Raw genomic sequence first — 20,644 nt, 5'->3', positions numbered from 1 at the left:
GTTGAGACTCCAAGGAGGAGTCAAAGGTTTGTAAACAGGCTTGATTCTAACCAGAGCCTGAACAAAGGCTTGAACATCTGGCACAGCTGTCAGCTTTTTGTGAAGTAACACAGACAAGGCAGAAATCTGTCCCTTCAGGGAACTTGCAGATAATCCTTTTTCCAATCCTTCTTGAAGGAAGGATAGAATCTTAGGAATCTTAACCTTGTCCCAAGGGAATCCTTTAGATTCACACCAACAGATATATTTTTTCCAAATTTTGTGGTAAATCTTCCTAGTTACAGGCTTTCTGGCCTGAACAAGAGTATCGATAACAGAATCTGAGAACCCTCGCTTCGATAAGATCAAGCGTTCAATCTCCAAGCAGTCAGCTGGAGTGAGACCAGATTCGGATGTTCGAACGGACCTTGAACAAGAAGGTCTCGTCTCAAAGGTAGCTTCCATGGTGGAGCCGATGACATATTCACCAGATCTGCATACCAAGTCCTGCGTGGCCACGCAGGAGCTATCAAGATCACCGACGCCCTTTCCTGATTGATCCTGGCTACCAGCCTGGGGATGAGAGGAAACGGCGGGAATACATAAGCTAGTTTGAAGGTCCAAGGTGCTACTAGTGCATCCACTAGAGCCGCCTTGGGATCCCTGGATCTGGACCCGTAGCAAGGAACTTTGAAGTTCTGACGAGAGGCCATCAGATCCATGTCTGGAATGCCCCACAGTTGAGTGACTTGGGCAAAGATTTCCGGATGGAGTTCCCACTCCCCCGGATGCAATGTCTGACGACTCAGAAAATCCGCTTCCCAATTTTCCACTCCTGGGATGTGGATAGCAGACAGGTGGCAGGAGTGAGACTCCGCCCATAGAATGATTTTGGTCACTTCTTCCATCGCCAGGGAACTCCTTGTTCCCCCCTGATGGTTGATGTACGCAACAGTTGTCATGTTGTCTGATTGAAACCGTATGAACTTGGCCCTCGCTAGCTGAGGCCAAGCCTTGAGAGCATTGAATATCGCTCTCAGTTCCAGAATATTTATCGGTAGAAGAGATTCTTCCCGAGACCAAAGACCCTGAGCTTTCAGGGATCCCCAGACCGCGCCCCAGCCCATCAGACTGGCGTCGGTCGTGACAATGACCCACTCTGGTCTGCGGAAGGTCATCCCTTGTGACAGGTTGTCCAGGGACAGCCACCAACGGAGTGAGTCTCTGGTCCTCTGATTTACTTGTATCCTCGGAGACAAGTTTGTATAGTCCCCATTCCACTGACTGAGCATGCACAGTTGTAATGGTCTTAGATGAATGCGCGCAAAAGGAACTATGTCCATTGCCGCTACCATCAAACCTATCACTTCCATGCACTGCGCTATGGAAGGAAGAGGAACGGAATGAAGTATCCGACAAGAGTCTAGAAGTTTTGTTTTTCTGGCCTCTGTCAGAAAAATCCTCATTTCTAAGGAGTCTATTATTGTCCCCAAGAAGGGAACCCTTGTTGACGGAGATAGAGAACTCTTTTCCACGTTCACTTTCCATCCGTGAGATCTGAGAAAGGCCAGGACAATGTCCGTGTGAGCCTTTGCTTGAGGAAGAGACGACGCTTGAATCAGAATGTCGTCCAAGTAAGGTACTACAGCAATGCCCCTTGGTCTTAGCACAGCTAGAAGGGACCCTAGTACCTTTGTGAAAATCCTTGGAGCAGTGGCTAATCCGAAAGGAAGCGCCACGAACTGGTAATGCTTGTCCAGGAATGCGAACCTTAGGAACCGATGATGTTCCTTGTGGATAGGAATATGTAGATACGCATCCTTTAAATCCACCGTGGTCATGAATTGACCTTCCTGGATGGAAGGAAGAATTGTTCGAATGGTTTCCATTTTGAACGATGGAACCTTGAGAAACTTGTTTAAGATCTTGAGATCTAAGATTGGTCTGAACGTTCCCTCTTTTTTGGGAACTATGAACAGATTGGAGTAGAACCCCATCCCTTGTTCTCCTAATGGAACAGGATGAATCACTCCCATTTTTAACAGGTCTTCTACACAACGTAAGAATGCCTGTCTTTTTATGTGGTCTGAAGACAACTGAGACCTGTGGAACCTCCCCCTTGGGGGAAGCCCCTTGAATTCCAGAAGATAACCTTGGGAGACTATTTCTAGCGCCCAAGGATCCAGAACATCTCTTGCCCAAGCCCGAGCGAAGAGAGAGAGTCTGCCCCCCACCAGATCCGGTCCCGGATCGGGGGCCAACATTTCATGCTGTCTTGGTAGCAGTGGCAGGTTTCTTGGCCTGCTTTCCCTTGTTCCAGCCTTGCATTGGTCTCCAAGCTGGCTTGGCTTGAGAAGTATTACCCTCTTGCTTAGAGGACGTAGCACTTTGGGCTGGTCCGTTTCTACGAAAGGGACGAAAATTAGGTTTATTTTTGGCCTTGAAAGGCCGATCCTGAGGAAGGGCATGGCCCTTACCCCCAGTGATATCAGAGATAATCTCTTTCAAGTCAGGGCCAAACAGCGTTTTCCCCTTGAAAGGAATGTTAAGTAGCTTGTTCTTGGAAGACGCATCAGCTGACCAAGATTTCAACCAAAGCGCTCTGCGCGCCACAATAGCAAACCCAGAATTCTTAGCCGCTAACCTAGCCAATTGCAAAGTGGCGTCTAGGGTGAAAGAATTAGCCAATTTGAGAGCATTGATTCTGTCCATAATCTCCTCATAAGGAGGAGAATCACTATCGACCGCCTTTACCAGCTCATCGAACCATAAACACGCGGCTGTAGCGACAGGGACAATGCATGAAATTGGTTGTAGAAGGTAACCCTGCTGAACAAACATCTTTTTAAGTAAACCTTCTAATTTTTTATCCATAGGATCTTTGAAAGCACAACTATCTTCTATGGGTATAGTGGTGCGTTTGTTTAAAGTGGAAACCGCTCCCTCGACCTTGGGGACTGTCTGCCATAAGTCCTTTCTGGGGTCGACCATAGGAAACAATTTTTTTAAATATGGGGGGAGGGACGAAAGGAATACCGGGCCTTTCCCATTCTTTATTTACAATGTCCGCCACCCGCTTGGGTATAGGAAAAGCTTCTGGGAGCCCCGGGACCTCTAGGAACTTGTCCATTTTACATAGTTTCTCTGGGATGACCAACTTGTCACAATCATCCAGAGTGGATAATACCTCCTTAAGCAGAATGCGGAGATGTTCCAACTTAAATTTAAACGTAATCACATCAGGTTCAGCTTGTTGAGAAATGTTCCCTGAATCAGTAATTTCTCCCTCAGACAAAACCTCCCTGGCCCCATCAGACTGGTTTAGGGGCCCTTCAGAACCATTATTATCAGCGTCGTCATGCTCTTCAGTATCTAAAACAGAGCAGTCGCGCTTACGCTGATAAGTGTGCATTTTGGCTAAAATGTTTTTGACAGAATTATCCATTACAGCCGTTAATTGTTGCATAGTAAGGAGTATTGGCGCGCTAGATGTACTAGGGGCCTCCTGAGTGGGCAAGACTCGTGTAGACGAAGGAGGGAATGATGCAGTACCATGCTTACTCCCCTCACTTGAGGAATCATCTTGGGCATCATTGTCATTGTCACATAAATCACATTTATTTAAATGAGAAGGAACTCTGGCTTCCCCACATTCAGAACACAGTCTATCTGGTAGTTCAGACATGTTAAACAGGCATAAACTTGATAACAAAGTACAAAAAACGTTTTAAAATAAAACCGTTACTGTCACTTTAAATTTTAAACTGAACACACTTTATTACTGCAATTGCGAAAAAATATGAAGGAATTGTTCAAAATTCACCAAAATTTCACCACAGTGTCTTAAAGCCTTAAAAGTATTGCACCCCAAATTTGGAAGCTTTAACCCTTAAAATAACGGAACCGGAGCCGTTTTTAACTTTAACCCCTTTACAGTCCCTGGTGTCTGCTTTGCTGAGACCCAACCAAGCCCAAAGGGGAATACGATACCAAATGACGCCTTCAGAAAGTCTTTTCTATGTATCAGAGCTCCTCACACATGCGACTGCATGTCATGCCTCTCAAAAACAAGTGCGCAACACCGGCGCGAAAATGAGGCTCTGCCTATGATTTGGGAAAGCCCCTAAAGAGAAAGGTGTCTAAAAAAGTGCCTGCCGATATAAACTTATCAAAATACCCAGATTAAATGATTCCTCAAGGCTAAATATGTGTTAATAATGAATCGATTTAGCCCAGAAAAAGTCTACAGTCTTAATAAGCCCTTGTGAAGCCCTTATTTACAATCTTAATAAACATGGCTTACCGGATCCCATAGGGAAAATGACAGCTTCCAGCATTACATCGTCTTGTTAGAATGTGTCATACCTCAAGCAGCAAGAGACTGCTCACTGTTCCCCCAACTGAAGTTAATTCCTCTCAACAGTCCTGTGTGGAACAGCCATGGATTTTAGTAACGGTTGCTAAAATCATTTTCCTCATACAAACAGAAATCTTCATCTCTTTTCTGTTTCTGAGTAAATAGTACATACCAGCACTATTTTAAAATAACAAACTCTTGATTGAATAATAAAAACTACAGTTAAACACTAAAAAACTCTAAGCCATCTCCGTGGAGATGTTGCCTGTACAACGGCAAAGAGAATGACTGGGGTAGGCGGAGCCTAGGAGGGATCATGTGACCAGCTTTGCTGGGCTCTTTGCCATTTCCTGTTGGGGAAGAGAATATCCCACAAGTAAGGATGACGCCGTGGACCGGACACACCTATGTTGGAGAAAGTTACATTTTATCTTTTGTTTCACTAGTACACTTTCATAGGCTGTATCCAAGTTAATTACAATCTGTAATAAACATCCAATAAGCCTAGAGTGCTATTTTGTGTATTCTTTTGTAAGCAAGTCTCTTCTTGCTACAATTTGTAAATAAAATGTTTTTCAATACACCAGCACCAATACCCAGATACAATTAGGTATTACAAATACCTTTCACTAATGGGTGATTTTTAGGCTTCTTTCTAAACTTACCAGTAGTGCCATTGGTTTTGTTATTTATTTGTATCTAATATGTTGATAACAAAATATTCCTTAGTGGAAGTTTATCCAAAGAAATACCTAATAAAACATTTGTTGGTTATTAAGTTGGTTCTATTAGAAAATTACAGAATTATTCTAGAATGTACTGTGTTGCTTTAAACTCCTACCGCTTCAATCAGAGTTTTTTTCTGAGATCTTTTTTTCCACGTATTACAGAAGGCCAGGAGGCCCCACCTACACCCTCCGTTTGCTTAACTATTTGTATAGATCGTACCTTGTGAGAAGTACGATCAGTGGGTAGGAAAATTCTATATTTTAAGATCAAAAGACACTTCTTGTACTCTTCATAGAAAAGCGTGACAAGGCCTACAAGGGCCGCGCACCCTGACAAGAAAAGGCTGTTATGTTCCGATATAGCCAAGAGCCCAAGTGACACTAAACATTTGCAGACAGTCACATAAACATGATTAAAGTCCCCCCCTGTTCAATAACCCCCCTCAGGAGATATTAACCCTTGATTCCTTACAAAACATAGCAAACATAAAAGAAGGGATTAAAAAGTCCCTCTAAAGGATCAACCTTATGTCCCAAGACTTTAGCTGCACCTGTTTATATCATAACAATTTTGAATAGTAAGTACAGGCGAATATGTAATATTTAGATAGCAGCTCAGAAATACATTATATGAAGCACAAAATGGGTTAACTCCCTAAGGGTAAAACTCAAATATTTGCACAATATAATACCCCTAGAAATGAGTATTGTGAATCATGTATACATGTATACGTGGGCTATGCGAATGCACTCTACTATGCTTACCAAACTGCAGACCTGCTTCCAGTAGAAGAGCCCTTCCTGTGTAGTACACACTAACACAGGATCAGAGGACGGAATACTTTGACGCACCAGCAAGAGGAGGCTGCAAGATAAGTCCCAGCGGTATCTGCGGCAGGCAAGTAAACTCCCACAGGGAGAATTACTCTTACTGCCAATGTACTCCTTTACACCCCTCTGTCCTATACCCAACTCTAAGGGGGACAATGGGTCTCACATCAGTCTGGGATCCCCTTTCACATGTAGATCAGCACTTTAAGTCTAACCATCATTCCTTGTTAGAGGCAAAAAAATGACTAAGGAAACATGGTAAAGTGGGATGAATTAAAGCTATGTTGTGTGGGGTGTTTTGCCTCCTCATATAGGACTGGACTTTAATACCAGATGTGATGGCTTGTGGAGTCTCATTATCTTATGAAAGCAACATGTATTGAATGAAAAAAAGAAAAACAGAATTTATGTTTACCTGATAAATTACTTTCTCCAACGGTGTGTCCGGTCCACGGCGTCATCCTTACTTGTGGGATATTCTCTTCCCCAACAGGAAATGGCAAAGAGCCCAGCAAAGCTGGTCACATGATCCCTCCTAGGCTCCACCTTCCCCAGTCATTCGACCGACGTAAAGGAGGAATATTTGCATAGGAGAAATCATGATACCGTGGTGACTGTAGTTAAAGAAAATAAATTATCAGACCTGATTAAAAAACCAGGGCGGGCCGTGGACCGGACACACCGTTGGAGAAAGTAATTTATCAGGTAAACATAAATTCTGTTTTCTCCAACATAGGTGTGTCCGGTCCACGGCGTCATCCTTACTTGTGGGAACCAATACCAAAGCTTTAGGACACGGATGAAGGGAGGGAGCAAATCAGGTCACCTAGATGGAAGGCACCACGGCTTGCAAAACCTTTCTCCCAAAAATAGCCTCAGAAGAAGCAAAAGTATCAAATTTGTAAAATTTAGTAAAAGTGTGCAGTGAAGACCAAGTCGCTGCCTTACATATCTGATCAACAGAAGCCTCGTTCTTGAAGGCCCATGTGGAAGCCACAGCCCTAGTGGAATGAGCTGTGATTCTTTCAGGAGGCTGCCGTCCGGCAGTCTCGTAAGCCAATCTGATGATGCTTTTAAGCCAAAAGGAGAGAGAGGTAGAAGTTGCTTTTTGACCTCTCCTTTTACCAGAAAAAACAACAAACAAGGAAGATGTTTGTCTAAAATCCTTTGTAGCATCTAAATAGAATTTTAAAGCACGAACTACATCCAAATTGTGCAACAAACGTTCCTTCTTTGAAACTGGATTCGGACACAAAGAAGGCACGACTATCTCCTGGTTAATGTTTTTGTTAGAAACAACTTTCGGAAGAAAACCAGGTTTAGTACGCAAGACCACCTTATCTGCATGGAACACCAGATAAGGAGGAGAACACTGCAGAGCAGATAATTCTGAAACTCTTCTAGCAGAAGAAATTGCAACCAAAAACAAAACTTTCCAAGATAATAACTTAATATCAACGGAATGTAAGGGTTCAAACGGAACCCCCTGAAGAACTGAAAGAACTAAATTGAGACTCCAAGGAGGAGTCAAAGGTTTGTAAACAGGCTTGATTCTAACCAGAGCCTGAACAAAGGCTTGAACATCTGGCACAGCTGCCAGCTTTTTGTGAAGTAACACAGATAAGGCAGAAATCTGTCCCTTCAAAGAACTTGCAGATAATCCATTCTCCAAACCTTCTTGAAGAAAGGATAGAATCTTAGGAATTTTTATCTTGTCCCAAGGGAATCCTTAGATTCACACCAACAGATATATTTTTTCCATATTTTGTGGTAGATTTTTCTAGTTACAGGCTTTCTGGCCTGAACAAGAGTATCAATGACAGAATCTGAGAACCCTCGCTTTGATAAGATCAAGCGTTCAATCTCTAGGCAGTCAGTTGGAGTGAGACCAGATTCGGATGTTCGAACGGACCTTGAACAAGAAGGTCCCGTCTCAAAGGTAGCTTCCATGGTGGAGCCGATGACATATTCACCAGGTCTGCATACCAAGTCCTGCGTGGCCACGCAGGAGCTATCAAGATCACCGATGCCCTCTCCTGATTGATCCTGGCTACCAGCCTGGGGATGAGAGGAAACGGCGGGAATACATAAGCTAGTTTGAAGGTCCAAGGTGCTACTAGTGCATCTACTAGAGTCGCCGTGGGATCCCTGGATCTGGACACGTAGCAAGGAACCTTGAAGTTCTGACGAGAGGCCATCAGATCCATGTCTGGAATGCCCCACAACTGAGTAATTTGGGCAAAGATTTCCGGATGGAGTTCCCACTCCCCCGGATGAAATGTCTGACGACTCAGAAAATCCGCTTCCCAATTTTCCACTCCTGGGATGTGGATTGCAGACAAGTGGCAGGAGTGAGTCTCCGCCCATTGAATGATTTTGGTCACTTCTTCCATCGCCAGGGAACTCCTTGTTCCCCCCTGATGGTTGATGTACGCAACAGTCGTCATGTTGTCTGATTGAAACCGTATGAATTTGGCCTTTGCTAGCTGAGGCCAAGCCTTGAGAGCATTGAATATCGCTCTCAGTTCCAGAATATTTATCGGGAGAAGAGATTCTTCCCGAGACCAAAGACCCTGAGCTTTCAGGGGTCCCCAGACCGCGCCCCAGCCCACCAGACTGGCGTCGGTCGTGACAATGACCCACTCTGGTCTGCGGAAGCTCATCCCCTGTGACAGGTTGTCCAGGGACAGCCACCAACGGAGTGAATCTCTGGTCCTCTGATCTACTTGTATCGTCGGAGACAAGTCTGTATAATCCCCATTCCACTGACTGAGCATGCACAGTTGTAATGGTCTTAGATGAATTCGCGCAAAAGGAACTATGTCCATTGCCGCTACCATCAAACCTATTACTTCCATGCACTGCGCTATGGAAGGAAGAGGAACAGAATGAAGTACTTGACAAGAGTTTAGAAGTTTTGATTTTCTGGCCTCTGTCAGAAAAATCCTCATTTCTAAGGAGTCTATTATTGTTCCCAAGAAGGGAACCCTTGTTGACGGAGATAGAGAACTTTTTTCTACGTTCACTTTCCACCCGTGAGATCTGAGAAAGGCCAGGACAATGTCCGTGTGAGCCTTTGCTTGTGGAAGGGACGACGCTTGAATCAGAATGTCGTCCAAGTAAGGTACTACTGCAATGCCCCTTGGTCTTAGCACCGCTAGAAGGGACCCTAGTACCTTTGTGAAAATTCTTGGAGCAGTGGCTAATCCGAACGGAAGTGCCACAAACTGGTAATGCTTGTCCAGAAATGCGAACCTTAGGAACCGATGATGTTCCTTGTGGATAGGAATATGTAGATACGCATCCTTTAAATCCACCGTGGTCATGAATTGACCTTCCTGGATGGAAGGAAGAATTGTTCGAATGGTTTCCATTTTGAACGATGGAACCTTGAGAAACTTGTTTAGGATCTTGAGATCTAAGATTGGTCTGAATGTTCCCTCTTTTTTGGGAACTACGAACAGATTGGAGTAGAACCCCATCCCTTGTTCTCCTAATGGAACAGGATGAATCACTCCCATTTTTAACAGGTCTTCTACACAATGTAAGAATGCCTGTTTTTTTATGTGGTCTGAAGACAATTGAGACCTGTGGAACCTCCCCCTTGGGGGAAGCCCCTTGAATTCCAGAAGATAACCTTGGGAGACTATTTCTAGCGCCCAAGGATCCAGAACATCTCTTGCCCAAGCCTGAGCGAAGAGAGAGAGTCCCGGATCGGGGGCCAACATCTCATGCTGTCTTGGTAGCAGTGGCAGGTTTCTTGGCCTGCTTTCCTTTGTTCCAGCCTTGCATTGGCCTCCAGGCTGGCTTGGCTTGAGAAGTATTACCCTCTTGCTTAGAGGACGTAGCACTTGGGGCTGGTCCGTTTCTGCGAAAGGGACGAAAATTAGGTTTATTTTTGGCCTTGAAAGACCTATCCTGAGGAAGGGCGTGGCCCTTGCCCCCAGTGATATCAGAAATAATCTCTTTCAAGTCAGGGCCAAACAGCGTTTTCCCCTTGAAAGGAATGTTAAGCAATTTGTTCTTGGAAGACGCATCCGCTGACCAAGATTTTAGCCAAAGTGCTCTGCGCGCCACAATAGCAAACCCAGAATTTTTCGCCGCTAATCTAGCCAATTGCAAAGTGGCGTCTAGGGTGAAAGAGTTAGCCAATTTGAGAGCATGAATTCTGTCCAAAATCTCCTCATAAGAAGAATCTTTATTGAGCGCCTTTTCTAGTTCATCGAACCAGAAACACGCTGCTGTAGTGACAGGAACAATGCATGAAATTGGTTGTAGAAGGTAACCTTGCTGAACAAACATCTTTTTAAGCAAACCCTCTAATTTTTTATCCATAGGATCTTTGAAAGCACAACTATTTTCTATGGGTATAGTGGTGCGTTTGTTTAGAGTAGAAACCGCCCCCTCGACCTTGGGGACTGTCTGCCATAAGTCCTTTCTGGGGTCGACCATAGGAAACAATTTCTTAAATATAGGGGGAGGGACGAAAGGTATGCCGGGCCTTTCCCATTCTTTATTTACAATGTCCGCCACCCGCTTGGGTATAGGAAAAGCTTCGGGGGGCCCCGGGACCTCTAGGAACTTGTCCATTTTACATAATTTCTCTGGAATGACCAAATTCTCACAATCATCCAGAGTAGATAACACCTCCTTAAGCAGGGCACGGAGATGTTCCAATTTAAATTTAAATGTAATCACATCAGGTTCAGCTTGTTGAGAAATTTTCCCTGAATCTGAAATTTCTCCCTCAGACAAAACCTCCCTGGCCCCCTCAGACTGGTGTAGGGGCACTTCAGAACCAATATCATCAGCGTCCTCATGCTCTTCAGTATTTTCTAAAACAGAGCAGTCGCGCTTTCGCTGATAAGTGGGCATTTTGGCTAAAATGTTTTTGATAGAATTATCCATTACAGCCGTTAATTGTTGCATAGTAAGGAGTATTGGCGCACTAGATGTACTAGGGGCCTCCTGTGTGGGCAAGACTGGTGTAGACGAAGGAGGGGATGATGCAGTACCATGCTTACTCCCCTCACTTGAGGAATCATCTTGGGCATCATTTTCTCTAAATTTTGTGTCACATAAATCACATCTATTTAAATGAGAAGGAACCTTGGCTTCCCCACATACAGAACACAGTCTATCTGGTAGTTCAGACATGTTAAACAGGCATAAACTTGATAACAAAGTACAAAAAACGTTTTAAAATAAAACCGTTACTGTCACTTTAAATTTTAAACTGAACACACTTTATTACTGCAAATGTGAAAAAGTATGAAGGAATTGTTCAAAATTCACCAAAATTTCACCACAGTGTCTTAAAGCCTTAAAAGTATTGCACACCAAATTTGAAAGCTTTAACTCTTAAAATAACGGAACCGGAGCCGTTTTTATATTTAACCCCTTTACAGTCCCTGGTATCTGCTTTGCTGAGACCCAACCAAGCCCAAAGGGGAATACGATACCAAATGACGCCTTCAGAAAGTCTTTTCTGTGTATCAGAGCTCCTCACACATGCATCTGCATGTCATGCTTCCTAAAAACAAGTGCACAATAGAGGCGCGAAAATGAGGCTCTGCCTATGATTAGGGAAAGCCCCTAGAGGATAAGGTGTCCAATACAGTGCCTGCCGGTTATTTTACATAATTCCCAAGAATAAAATAATTCCTCAAAGCTATGAAGTATAAAATATGTTTATATATCAATCGTTTTAGCCCAGAAAATGTCTACAGTCTTAAAAGCCCTTGTGAAGCCCTTTTTTCTTATGTAATAAAAATGGCTTACCGGATCCCATAGGGAAAATGACAGCTTCCAGCATTACATCGTCTTGTTAGAAATGTGTCATACCTCAAGCAGCAAAAGTCTGCTCACTGTTTCCCCCAACTGAAGTTAATTCCTCTCAACAGTCCTGTGTGGAAACAGCCATCGATTTTAGTAACGGTTGCTAAAATCATTTTCCTCTTACAAACAGAAATCTTCATCACCTTTCTGTTTCAGAGTAAATAGTACATACCAGCACTATTTTAAAATAAACTCTTGATTGAATAATAAAAACTACAGTTAAACACCAAAAAACTCTAAGCCATCTCCGTGGAGATGTTGCCTGTACAACGGCAAAGAGAATGACTGGGGAAGGCGGAGCCTAGGAGGGATCATGTGACCAGCTTTGCTGGGCTCTTTGCCATTTCCTGTTGGGGAAGAGAATATCCCACAAGTAAGGATGACGCCGTGGACCGGACACACCTATGTTGGAGAAATGTGAATAATACTCTTTAAAAACTTGTTTTTGCTTCCTACCTTTGGTACTGCAGCCTGGAAAACAAAGTCCGTCATGTCACTATCTGTGTTGTTGGATGCCTGAGTTGTAATCACAGTCACGCTGGTGTTTGTGCTGGATCTTTCAAATGTGAAGTCTATTTTCAGGCCATTCTTGTTGTATGCAGTGATAGGTGGAATCCCTGAAAACAACATTTATTCCAAGTTTGCATATCAAAAAAGTACTACATATTTAATTTCATAAGGTGTAAACATGAAGGAAACTGACCTGAAATATCATTGAAGACCGGCTGTGTAGACAGTCCATCCAGTAATAATTGAGGAGCAGATATGTGAGGGGCAGGAGCTGGAGTTCCTGATTTTTGTGACAGAGGATCATAAGGCAGGACAATGAACCTATTAAATATTATCTAATTTTCTGCAATAACAACCTTATTTTATTAAACTTAAGATAGAAAAAAGGAAATATAACTATCAATTTACAAGCCACCTATAATTTCAAGATTCAGCAACAAGATTGTTCCTTTTAAAAGGACCATTGAATACAGTAGAATTGCATAATCAACAAATGCACAATGAAAAGCCAGTGCATTGCAATATTTACTGAATTTTAAAATGAGCCGTATATTTTATCTCACAAATTTTACAATTTACTTCAATTTTCTGGCCCCCATATCATGTCTGCCAATGATAGACTCATATGTATACATTGTGAAATCTTGCACATGCTCAGTAGGAGCTGGTGCCTCAGAACGTGTGCAAATAAAAAAATTAGAACAATTTGATAATAGAGGCAAATGGGAATGTCTCGATACTGTATGCTCTATCTGAATCCATACATTATATATACAAAAGCCATCAATATAATTTTAGGCAAAACTTGAAAAAATGCCAGGATCCATCTAACTAATTTGAATATTCTATATACATGCTATTTACTGGCCGCTAAAAAAAACAACAAACAAACATGCCAGCTCTTAATTTTTTTCATGTATCAACCCCTGAATACATATGTACATAAAAACAACAGGGCCTTTCCCCAAAAGTAAACCTACCACTGAGATTCAAATCTCCAAGTAGATCTAGAAGTTCCCCTCCTACAGAATTTGGCTTAGAAGACGGAGGAGCAGTGGGTATTACTAGCTGGATATCATTTCCTCCTAGAAGGTCCAGTAAATCATTGGCCTGTAACAACAATAAAAAACATTGTTTTTAATTTAAAAATAAACCTTTTTTTACAGTGGGTAACAACAAATGACAAACTTTCAGTGTATGGAGATGGTGTAAACCTGATAAGGTCCTTCCTTTTCTGCAACATCACTCACATAATTATCAACTAAAAGAGCTTCTGTAGAGATAGTAACATAGTAGATGAGTTTGAAAAAAGACAGAAGTCCATCGAGTTCAACCTATACAAATCTAATATACTTACAAAAAAGCTCCAGTTAAGCTTAAATTAATCGCATTAAAAAAGGTGACCCATTTAACACAAACAATCTTATCCCTGAATTCTGTTTCTAGCCAGAAATGTATCTAAATCATTTTTAAATGTATCTAAGGCATTGGCATTTACTACCTTCTCAGGTAATGAGTTCCACAATTTTATTGCTCTTACAGTGAAAAAATGTTTACGTTGCAGGAGATTAAATAATCTTTTCCTCCAGCATTACATTGTGACCTCTTGTCACAAACAATTTTCTTGGAATAAACAGAGCTTATGTCATCTTTGTATATGGGCCATGAATGTTATTTATTTTTCTAGAGAAAATAGACCCAAAATAGCTAACCTCTCCTCATAGCTTAACTTCTCCATTCCTTTATTGGCCCTTCTCTGAACAGTTTCCAAGTTTGCAATGTCTTTTTTTGAGATTGGTCCCCAGAAATGCACTCCATACTCAAGGTGAGGTCTTATAAAGGATTTATTTAGTGACAGAATTATGCTTTCCTCCTTTGCGTCAATGCCTCTATTAATACATGCTAGTATCTTATTAGCCTTAGAAGCCGCTGCCCTGCATTGTGCACCTATTTTTAGCTTCTTATCTATTACTACTCCCAAATCCCTTTCCTCATCTGTTTGGCCAAGTCTAGTCTATTTAAATGTAGATATGTAGAATGTAAAAAATTAGGAGCCTATACATTCATAAAGCCATAGTGGATTGTTTTACTAAATATTTTACAGTCGTAATGTACCTATGGCCAAGGAAGAAAAATATTTATATAATTTTTAAATATGTTCTTTATTAGGAATCACATATAAGCATATAATTGTACAGACTCACAATATTAAAATTGTGTGGTAACAAAAATGACATAGTAGATGTTTACAATAGTGCAGATTTAAGTTCCAGCATTATTTAGAAGAGTCTTGCAGTATTACAAAGCATAATAATAGAGTTGGTTTAGTCCAAAAAGTGTGAGGCAGATGCTGATGATAGTTATATATCCCATTTTTCTTTTTATAGACAACTAATACTAATAAACAATAACATTAAATAACAAAAAATAGCTAACTAGAGCCTGGAAATATATACCGTATATAGCCATACATCATTACAGAATCACAAATATAGCATTGTTGTTTAGCAATTCCAAATGTGTGGCACATACAAATCAGCTGACTTAACATCAGGACAATGATTTTATCTTAGTTACTCATTCAGGGCAATTAGGTTCCCCCCTCCAGAAGTTGGGGAAGAAGAGAAAAAAAAAAAAAAAAAAAAAAAAAAAGGAAAAGCCCCCCCCTCCCTCTGCAGGGTTACAATATGAATTTGTTCATCAAAGTCGTTTTTCAGTTTAGTAGTTTTTAGTAGTTTACTGCTCATTTAGTCTGCACCAGTATGTCCTTCCATTCGCCTCCAAGTGTTGCTTCAAGAAATATTTCATGATGTATAAAGGTTTTAAAACTTGGCGTTGTTGGTGAAGGGGGAGGGTCGTGATAAAGCTCTGCCATTTTTTAAGGAAGTGCCGTAATCTGCATTTAATATCTAGATTGGTGTCATATTGTTCAATAAATAGCTGTCGGAGCAGTTTTTGTTTAAATTGGCTATAGAGGGTGTTTTTTGTTTTTTAAATCCACAATTCTAGGATACAGTGACGTGCTAATAAAAGGTACAGAGCAAGAGTTTGTATGAGGTTCATAGATATGTATTGTGCATCCCAGGATAATAAAAATGTTGTTTTTGGGTCAAAGAGGATATTCATTTTAAAAGACGTTTTAACCCAGTATTGCAGTTGGCACCAAAATTGATTGATAAATGGGCAGTCAAAAATAGTGTTTGACTGTGGGCCCTGGTAGTGAGCATTTGATACATTGATTCGGGGATACCTGATTCCAGTGAGATCTACGCACGGGAGTGATGTAGTCTTTTAGTTATCATTCTTGTCTACATTTCTCTAATGGAGATTGCTCAGCTAGCTGCTTTGGTCCTTCCTAAACTGGTGAGTATAGCTTTGGTAGAGAGGTCTCTTATGTCTTTCTTTTGGAGCCGGGATGCAACACCCTCCAGCACATCTCTAGAGGCGTATGTGATTAGCTGATGGTAGATAGGGGATATGGAGAAGTTTCCCATTTTGTAGGCGATGTGTATATGAGCAAGTGGGGAGAGTTCACAAAAGTTGGCATACTGAGTCATGAAGGTGTTTATGTAGTGCCTGACCAGGAGGTAAGCATAGAATTGTGTGTTGGGTAAATTATATAGACTTCTAAGGTCTTGAAAGGTCCTGATCATGTGTGATAATGGGTCCAGAAGCTCACCTACTGAGTGAACATCCAGAGTTTTCCAGAATCTAAAAGGGGCTGTTTCATATCCAGCTGGGAGGGACTTGTTTCCAAGATACTTTAAGTTAGACCACCATGCTTTTAGGGCATCTTTATATAAAAGATTGTTTTTAATTTGTGTGTGTGTGTGGGGGGGGGGGGGGGGGGAGAATCCTGTATTGAAATATATGGTAAGTAGGCAAGAGCATGTGGAGATGCAACAGCGATCTCCAGGGTTGGATCTATGAAATGCGCTGTGTTAAGTTGCCAGTCTATGACCAAGCGGAACCAGTTGTAAAATTTGAGATTAGGAAGTGCCAAACCTCCATTGAGGTACGGTTGTTGAAGAGTTTTAGTTGCTACTAGTGTTCTCTTACCTCCCCATATGAAAGACTGAATTGCTTTATTCACGTGGGTTAAGTCGGTTTTGGTCAAAAGAAATGGCAACATCAAAAGTGGGTAGAGGAGTTTGGGTAGGATTGTCATTTTTATTAAGTTAACCCGCCCAGTGAGACCAGGGGAATTTCAGGCCAAGCCTTCAGTTGCATTATTAGCGGAGTGCATAGATTTGAGATGTTAAGCTCATATAGTTTGTGGGGATTACGGTGAAGAGAGATACCTAAATAGGTTAGGGTGTTAGGGTTGTGTCATAAATGGATAGTCGATTTGGAGGGGTTTATGACCAGTTAACCAGAGTATTTCAGATTTTGTCATTTATATTGTAACCAGAGAAGTCTCCGAAGGTAACTAGTGTGTTGACAATTTAAGGTATATACAAAGAGGGGTTGCAAACATGTCATTTGCATATAGGGCCATATTTAAGTTTGTATCCCTGATAGAAATACCCAGAAAAACATGTTTTAGTTTAAGAGCGAGTGGTTCAAGGGCCATGTTGAACAACAAGGGGGGAAGTGGGCAACCTTGAAGGGTACCTCATTCAAGGGTAAAGTTTGGAAAGTTGAGGCCATTCACAATAATGCTTGCTGTGGGGGTAGAGTAGAGTAAAGTCTAGGAAGGAACCCACAAAGTAAAATTGTTGAAGTGTATAGAATAGGTGAGTCCATTCGACTATCGAAGGCCTTCTCCGCATCTAAAGATAGGAGGAAGGCCTCCTGGTCCCTATTACGGCAGGTGTCATCAGCCAAGTCCAAAAGTGATTAAGGGTATGTAACACCTTTAGTACAACAGTCCATTCCCAGTGTGGGAAAGAAACATACCCCTTGGTGTTAAGCCGGTGTAAAAACCTCTAACAACAGTTAGGCAAATGGTAGAAATCATGCATATATATCACACACTTACCCCCCTCTTCACGGCTCTTGGTCCCGGGTGATGCCTGTGCCTCAAATAGCCGTGAGTATATAACCACTTCGGGCGGTCGCCGATCCGTGTACTACGCTTTAAAAGACGCCCACATTATTTGGCGCCTAAATGCTTTTGGCGCAAAAAATGACGCCACATCCGGAACGCCGACACTTTTGGCGCAAAAAAACGTCAAAAATGACGCAACTTACGGCGACACATATGACGCCGGAAACATAAAAATTTTTTTTTGCGCCAAAAAAGTCCGCGCCAAGAATGACGCAATAAAATGAAGCATTTTCAGCCCCCGCGAGCCTAACAGCCCACAGGGAAAAAAGTCAAATTTTAAGGTAAAAAAATTGATTTATTCATATGCATTATCCCAAATATGAAACTGACTGTCTGAAATAAGGAACATTAAACATCCTGAGTCAAGGCAAATAAATGTTTGAATACATATTATTTAGAACTTTATAAAAAAGCGCCCAACCATAGCTTAGAGTGTCACAGAAAATAAGACTTACTTACCCCAGGACACTCATCTACAAGTTGTAGAAAGCCAAACCAGTACTGAAACGAAAATCAGTAGAGGTAATGGTATATATAAGAGTATATCGTCGATCTGAAAAGGGAGGTAAGAGATGAATCTCTACGACCGATAACAGAGAACCTATGAAATAGACCCCGTAGAAGGAGATCATTGAATTCAAATAGGCAATACTCTCCTCACATCCCTCTGACATTCACTGCACGCTGAGAGGAAAACCGGGCTCCAACCTGCTGCGGAGCGCATATCAACGTAGAATCTAGCACAAACTTACTTCACCACCTCCATAGGAGGCAAAGTTTGTAAAACTGATTTGTGGGTGTGGTGAGGGGTGTATTTATAGGCATTTTGAGGTTTGGGAAACTTTGCCCCTCCTGGTAGGAATGTATATCCCATACGTCACTAGCTCATGGACTCTTGCTAATTACATGAAAGAAATAATCCTCCCCTACATTTGTGGCTGCTAGTTCCATATTGAGATCTTATTAGAATTGTAGTCTTATACTTATACATTACAATGTGCTAAAGAGCAAGTAAGGAGTTAAAATTGGTAACTGCCGTTCAGCCAGTGAAATGTTTTTACACCCCTTTTAAAGCTCATCAGTAATGAGGGTTACCTGCGAGCTATGACTACGGCATACAGCCGAAACGCGTAAGCTTGTTATCACCTGAAGGGCAGTACACTTTGCTATCCTGTTTTTATGGATGAATAAAAGCTATAATTTTGACTTTATTTCTGCGACTCCAGTTCTCTTTTTCTATATGTAACACCTTTATTAGGTTAACCATGAAAGATCTTCTAAAAGACAAACCCCGATTGATTGGGGTGTAGCAGGGAGGGAAGGATAGTTTTCAACCGATTAGCCAGTAATTTCATAAGAATTTTGTAGTTGGTATTAAAGAGAGAAATGGGCCTGTGACTCTGGAAGGGAGGGCTCTTTATCTGGTTTTGGCATCAAACTGATATAAGCTGCTGTAAAGGATTTAGAGGGGATCCCGTCATGGAGAAAAGGTTTATGAAAAAGATTAGAGAGAGTGGGTGAGATTTGTGCAGATAGAAGTCGATAGAATTCAGTGGGGAGTTCGTCAGGTCCCGCGGCTTTCCCCAAGGATAGGGACTTACTGGTAGACTGGCGTTTAGTATGTCTCTCTATGTTGGCGTAAGGGATTGCCAGAAGCTACTCTGAGAGTCTGGTGTATTTGGTTGTTGTTTTGTGTATAGATGGGAGTAGTAGTGTGCCAAGCAGCTTGCTATTTCCGATCGAGTTCTGAAGGTTTTTCCTCCATGTCTTTTTTTGCTGAACATGTTTTTACTTATGCAGCTAAAAGTTTACCACATTTACTGCCAAAACAGTAGAATTTGCCTGCTAATTTTAAAAGACTGGTGGGCTGCTTGTTGTTTAAGAAAGGCATCAAACTCTGTCTTGGCAACAATGTAGTTGTCATATATGAGAGGCGGGTCTTAGGTGTGCAATAGTCTAAGTAGGCTTGACCTAATTTGGTTTGTAAAGTATTATATCTATATTAGGTTTTATGTTTTAGGTCTGCTAAGTACGAGATATGGCCCAATATGGTTTTATGAGAAATAGATCTAATTAGATTCTATGAGGAAGTAAGTAAAAATATAGATAAAGGGGAATCAGTTGTGGTGATATACTTAGATTTTGCAAAGGCGTTTGATAGAGTGCCACATAAGAGATTAATGCACAAAATTAAGGGACTGGGAATAGCTGAAAAAGTTAGCTCATGGATAAATAACTGGATAAAAGATAGAGAGCAACGAGTAGTAGCGAATGGATCATACTCAGATTGGACAAAGGTAATTAGTGGAGTCCGCCAGGGATCAGAACTGGGCCCTGTTCTTTTTAATATTTTTATTAATGACTTGGAGCAAGGATTAAATAGCGACATATCTATTTTTGCAGATGATACTAAGTTAAGTAAGATCATTAGGTCAGAGCAGGATGAACTTTCATTACAAAGGGATCTGCAAAAATTAGAAGTATAGGCAGGTAAATGGAAAATTAGATTAAATGCAAGATTCTACATTTTGAAAGTAAAAATAAGTAGGCAATTTATTATTTAAATGGGACAAGACTTAGCCAAACAGAGGAGGAAAGGGATTTGGGAGTAGTAATAGATAACATACAAAAGATGGGTGCACAATGCAGGGCAGCGACTTCAAAGTCTAATAAGATAGTAGCATGTATTAAAAGAGGCATTGTTTTAAGGGAGGAAAGCATAATTCTGTCACTATATAAATCCCTGGTAACACCTCACCTTGAGTATGGAGTGCAGTTTTGGGGACCGATCGCAAAAAAAGACATTGCAGAACTAGGAAAAGTTCAGAGAAGAGCCATAACGCTAATAAGGGGAATGGAGAATTTAAGCTATGAGGAGAGGCTAGCCAAACTGGGTTTGTTTTCTCTAGAAAAAATGCGCTTGAGAGGTGACATGATTACTTTATATAAATATATTTAAGGCCCATATACAGAGACGGCAGAAGCTCTGTTTATTCCAAGAAAATTGTTTGTGACAAAAGGTCACAATTTAAGGTTGGTGGAAAGGAGATTTAATCTCCTGCAACGGAAACATTTTTTCCCTGTAAGAGCAAAAAAATTATGGAACTCATTAACAAAGGAGGTAGTGAATGCCAATACCGTAGATACATTTAAAAATTGTTTGGATACATTTCTGGCTAGAAACAAAATTCCTGGATATGATTGCTCGTATTAAATGGGTCACCTTTTAGTGGGATTCATTTAAGCTCAACTGGAGCTTTTTTTTTTGTAAGTATATTAGATTTGTATAGGTTGAACTCTAACTTTGGTATTTTTTCAACCTCATCTACTATGATATAACTGCTTTGGTAG

General features: G+C 41.4%; 1 protein-coding gene across 1 annotated transcript in view; it reads right to left on the bottom strand.

The window, feature by feature from the left end:
• The window catches only part of AP1G1 (adaptor related protein complex 1 subunit gamma 1), a gene marked incomplete in the record, with an annotated part of 574,973 nt that overhangs the window by 115,432 nt on the left and 438,897 nt on the right, over positions 1–20,644 (bottom strand). Inside the window, 3 exon segments of the mRNA XM_053699458.1 lie at positions 12,190–12,350; positions 12,437–12,523; positions 13,224–13,353. Of these exon segments, the coding sequence (XP_053555433.1) occupies positions 12,190–12,350; positions 12,437–12,523; positions 13,224–13,353 (378 nt within the window).

Source organism: Bombina bombina, chromosome 1 (genome assembly GCF_027579735.1).
Source record: "Bombina bombina isolate aBomBom1 chromosome 1, aBomBom1.pri, whole genome shotgun sequence".
In the NCBI taxonomy this organism is placed as follows: domain Eukaryota; kingdom Metazoa; phylum Chordata; class Amphibia; order Anura; family Bombinatoridae; genus Bombina; species Bombina bombina.
Note: the sequence above shows the minus strand (reverse complement) of the source record. Positions and strands in the feature narration are given on the sequence as shown.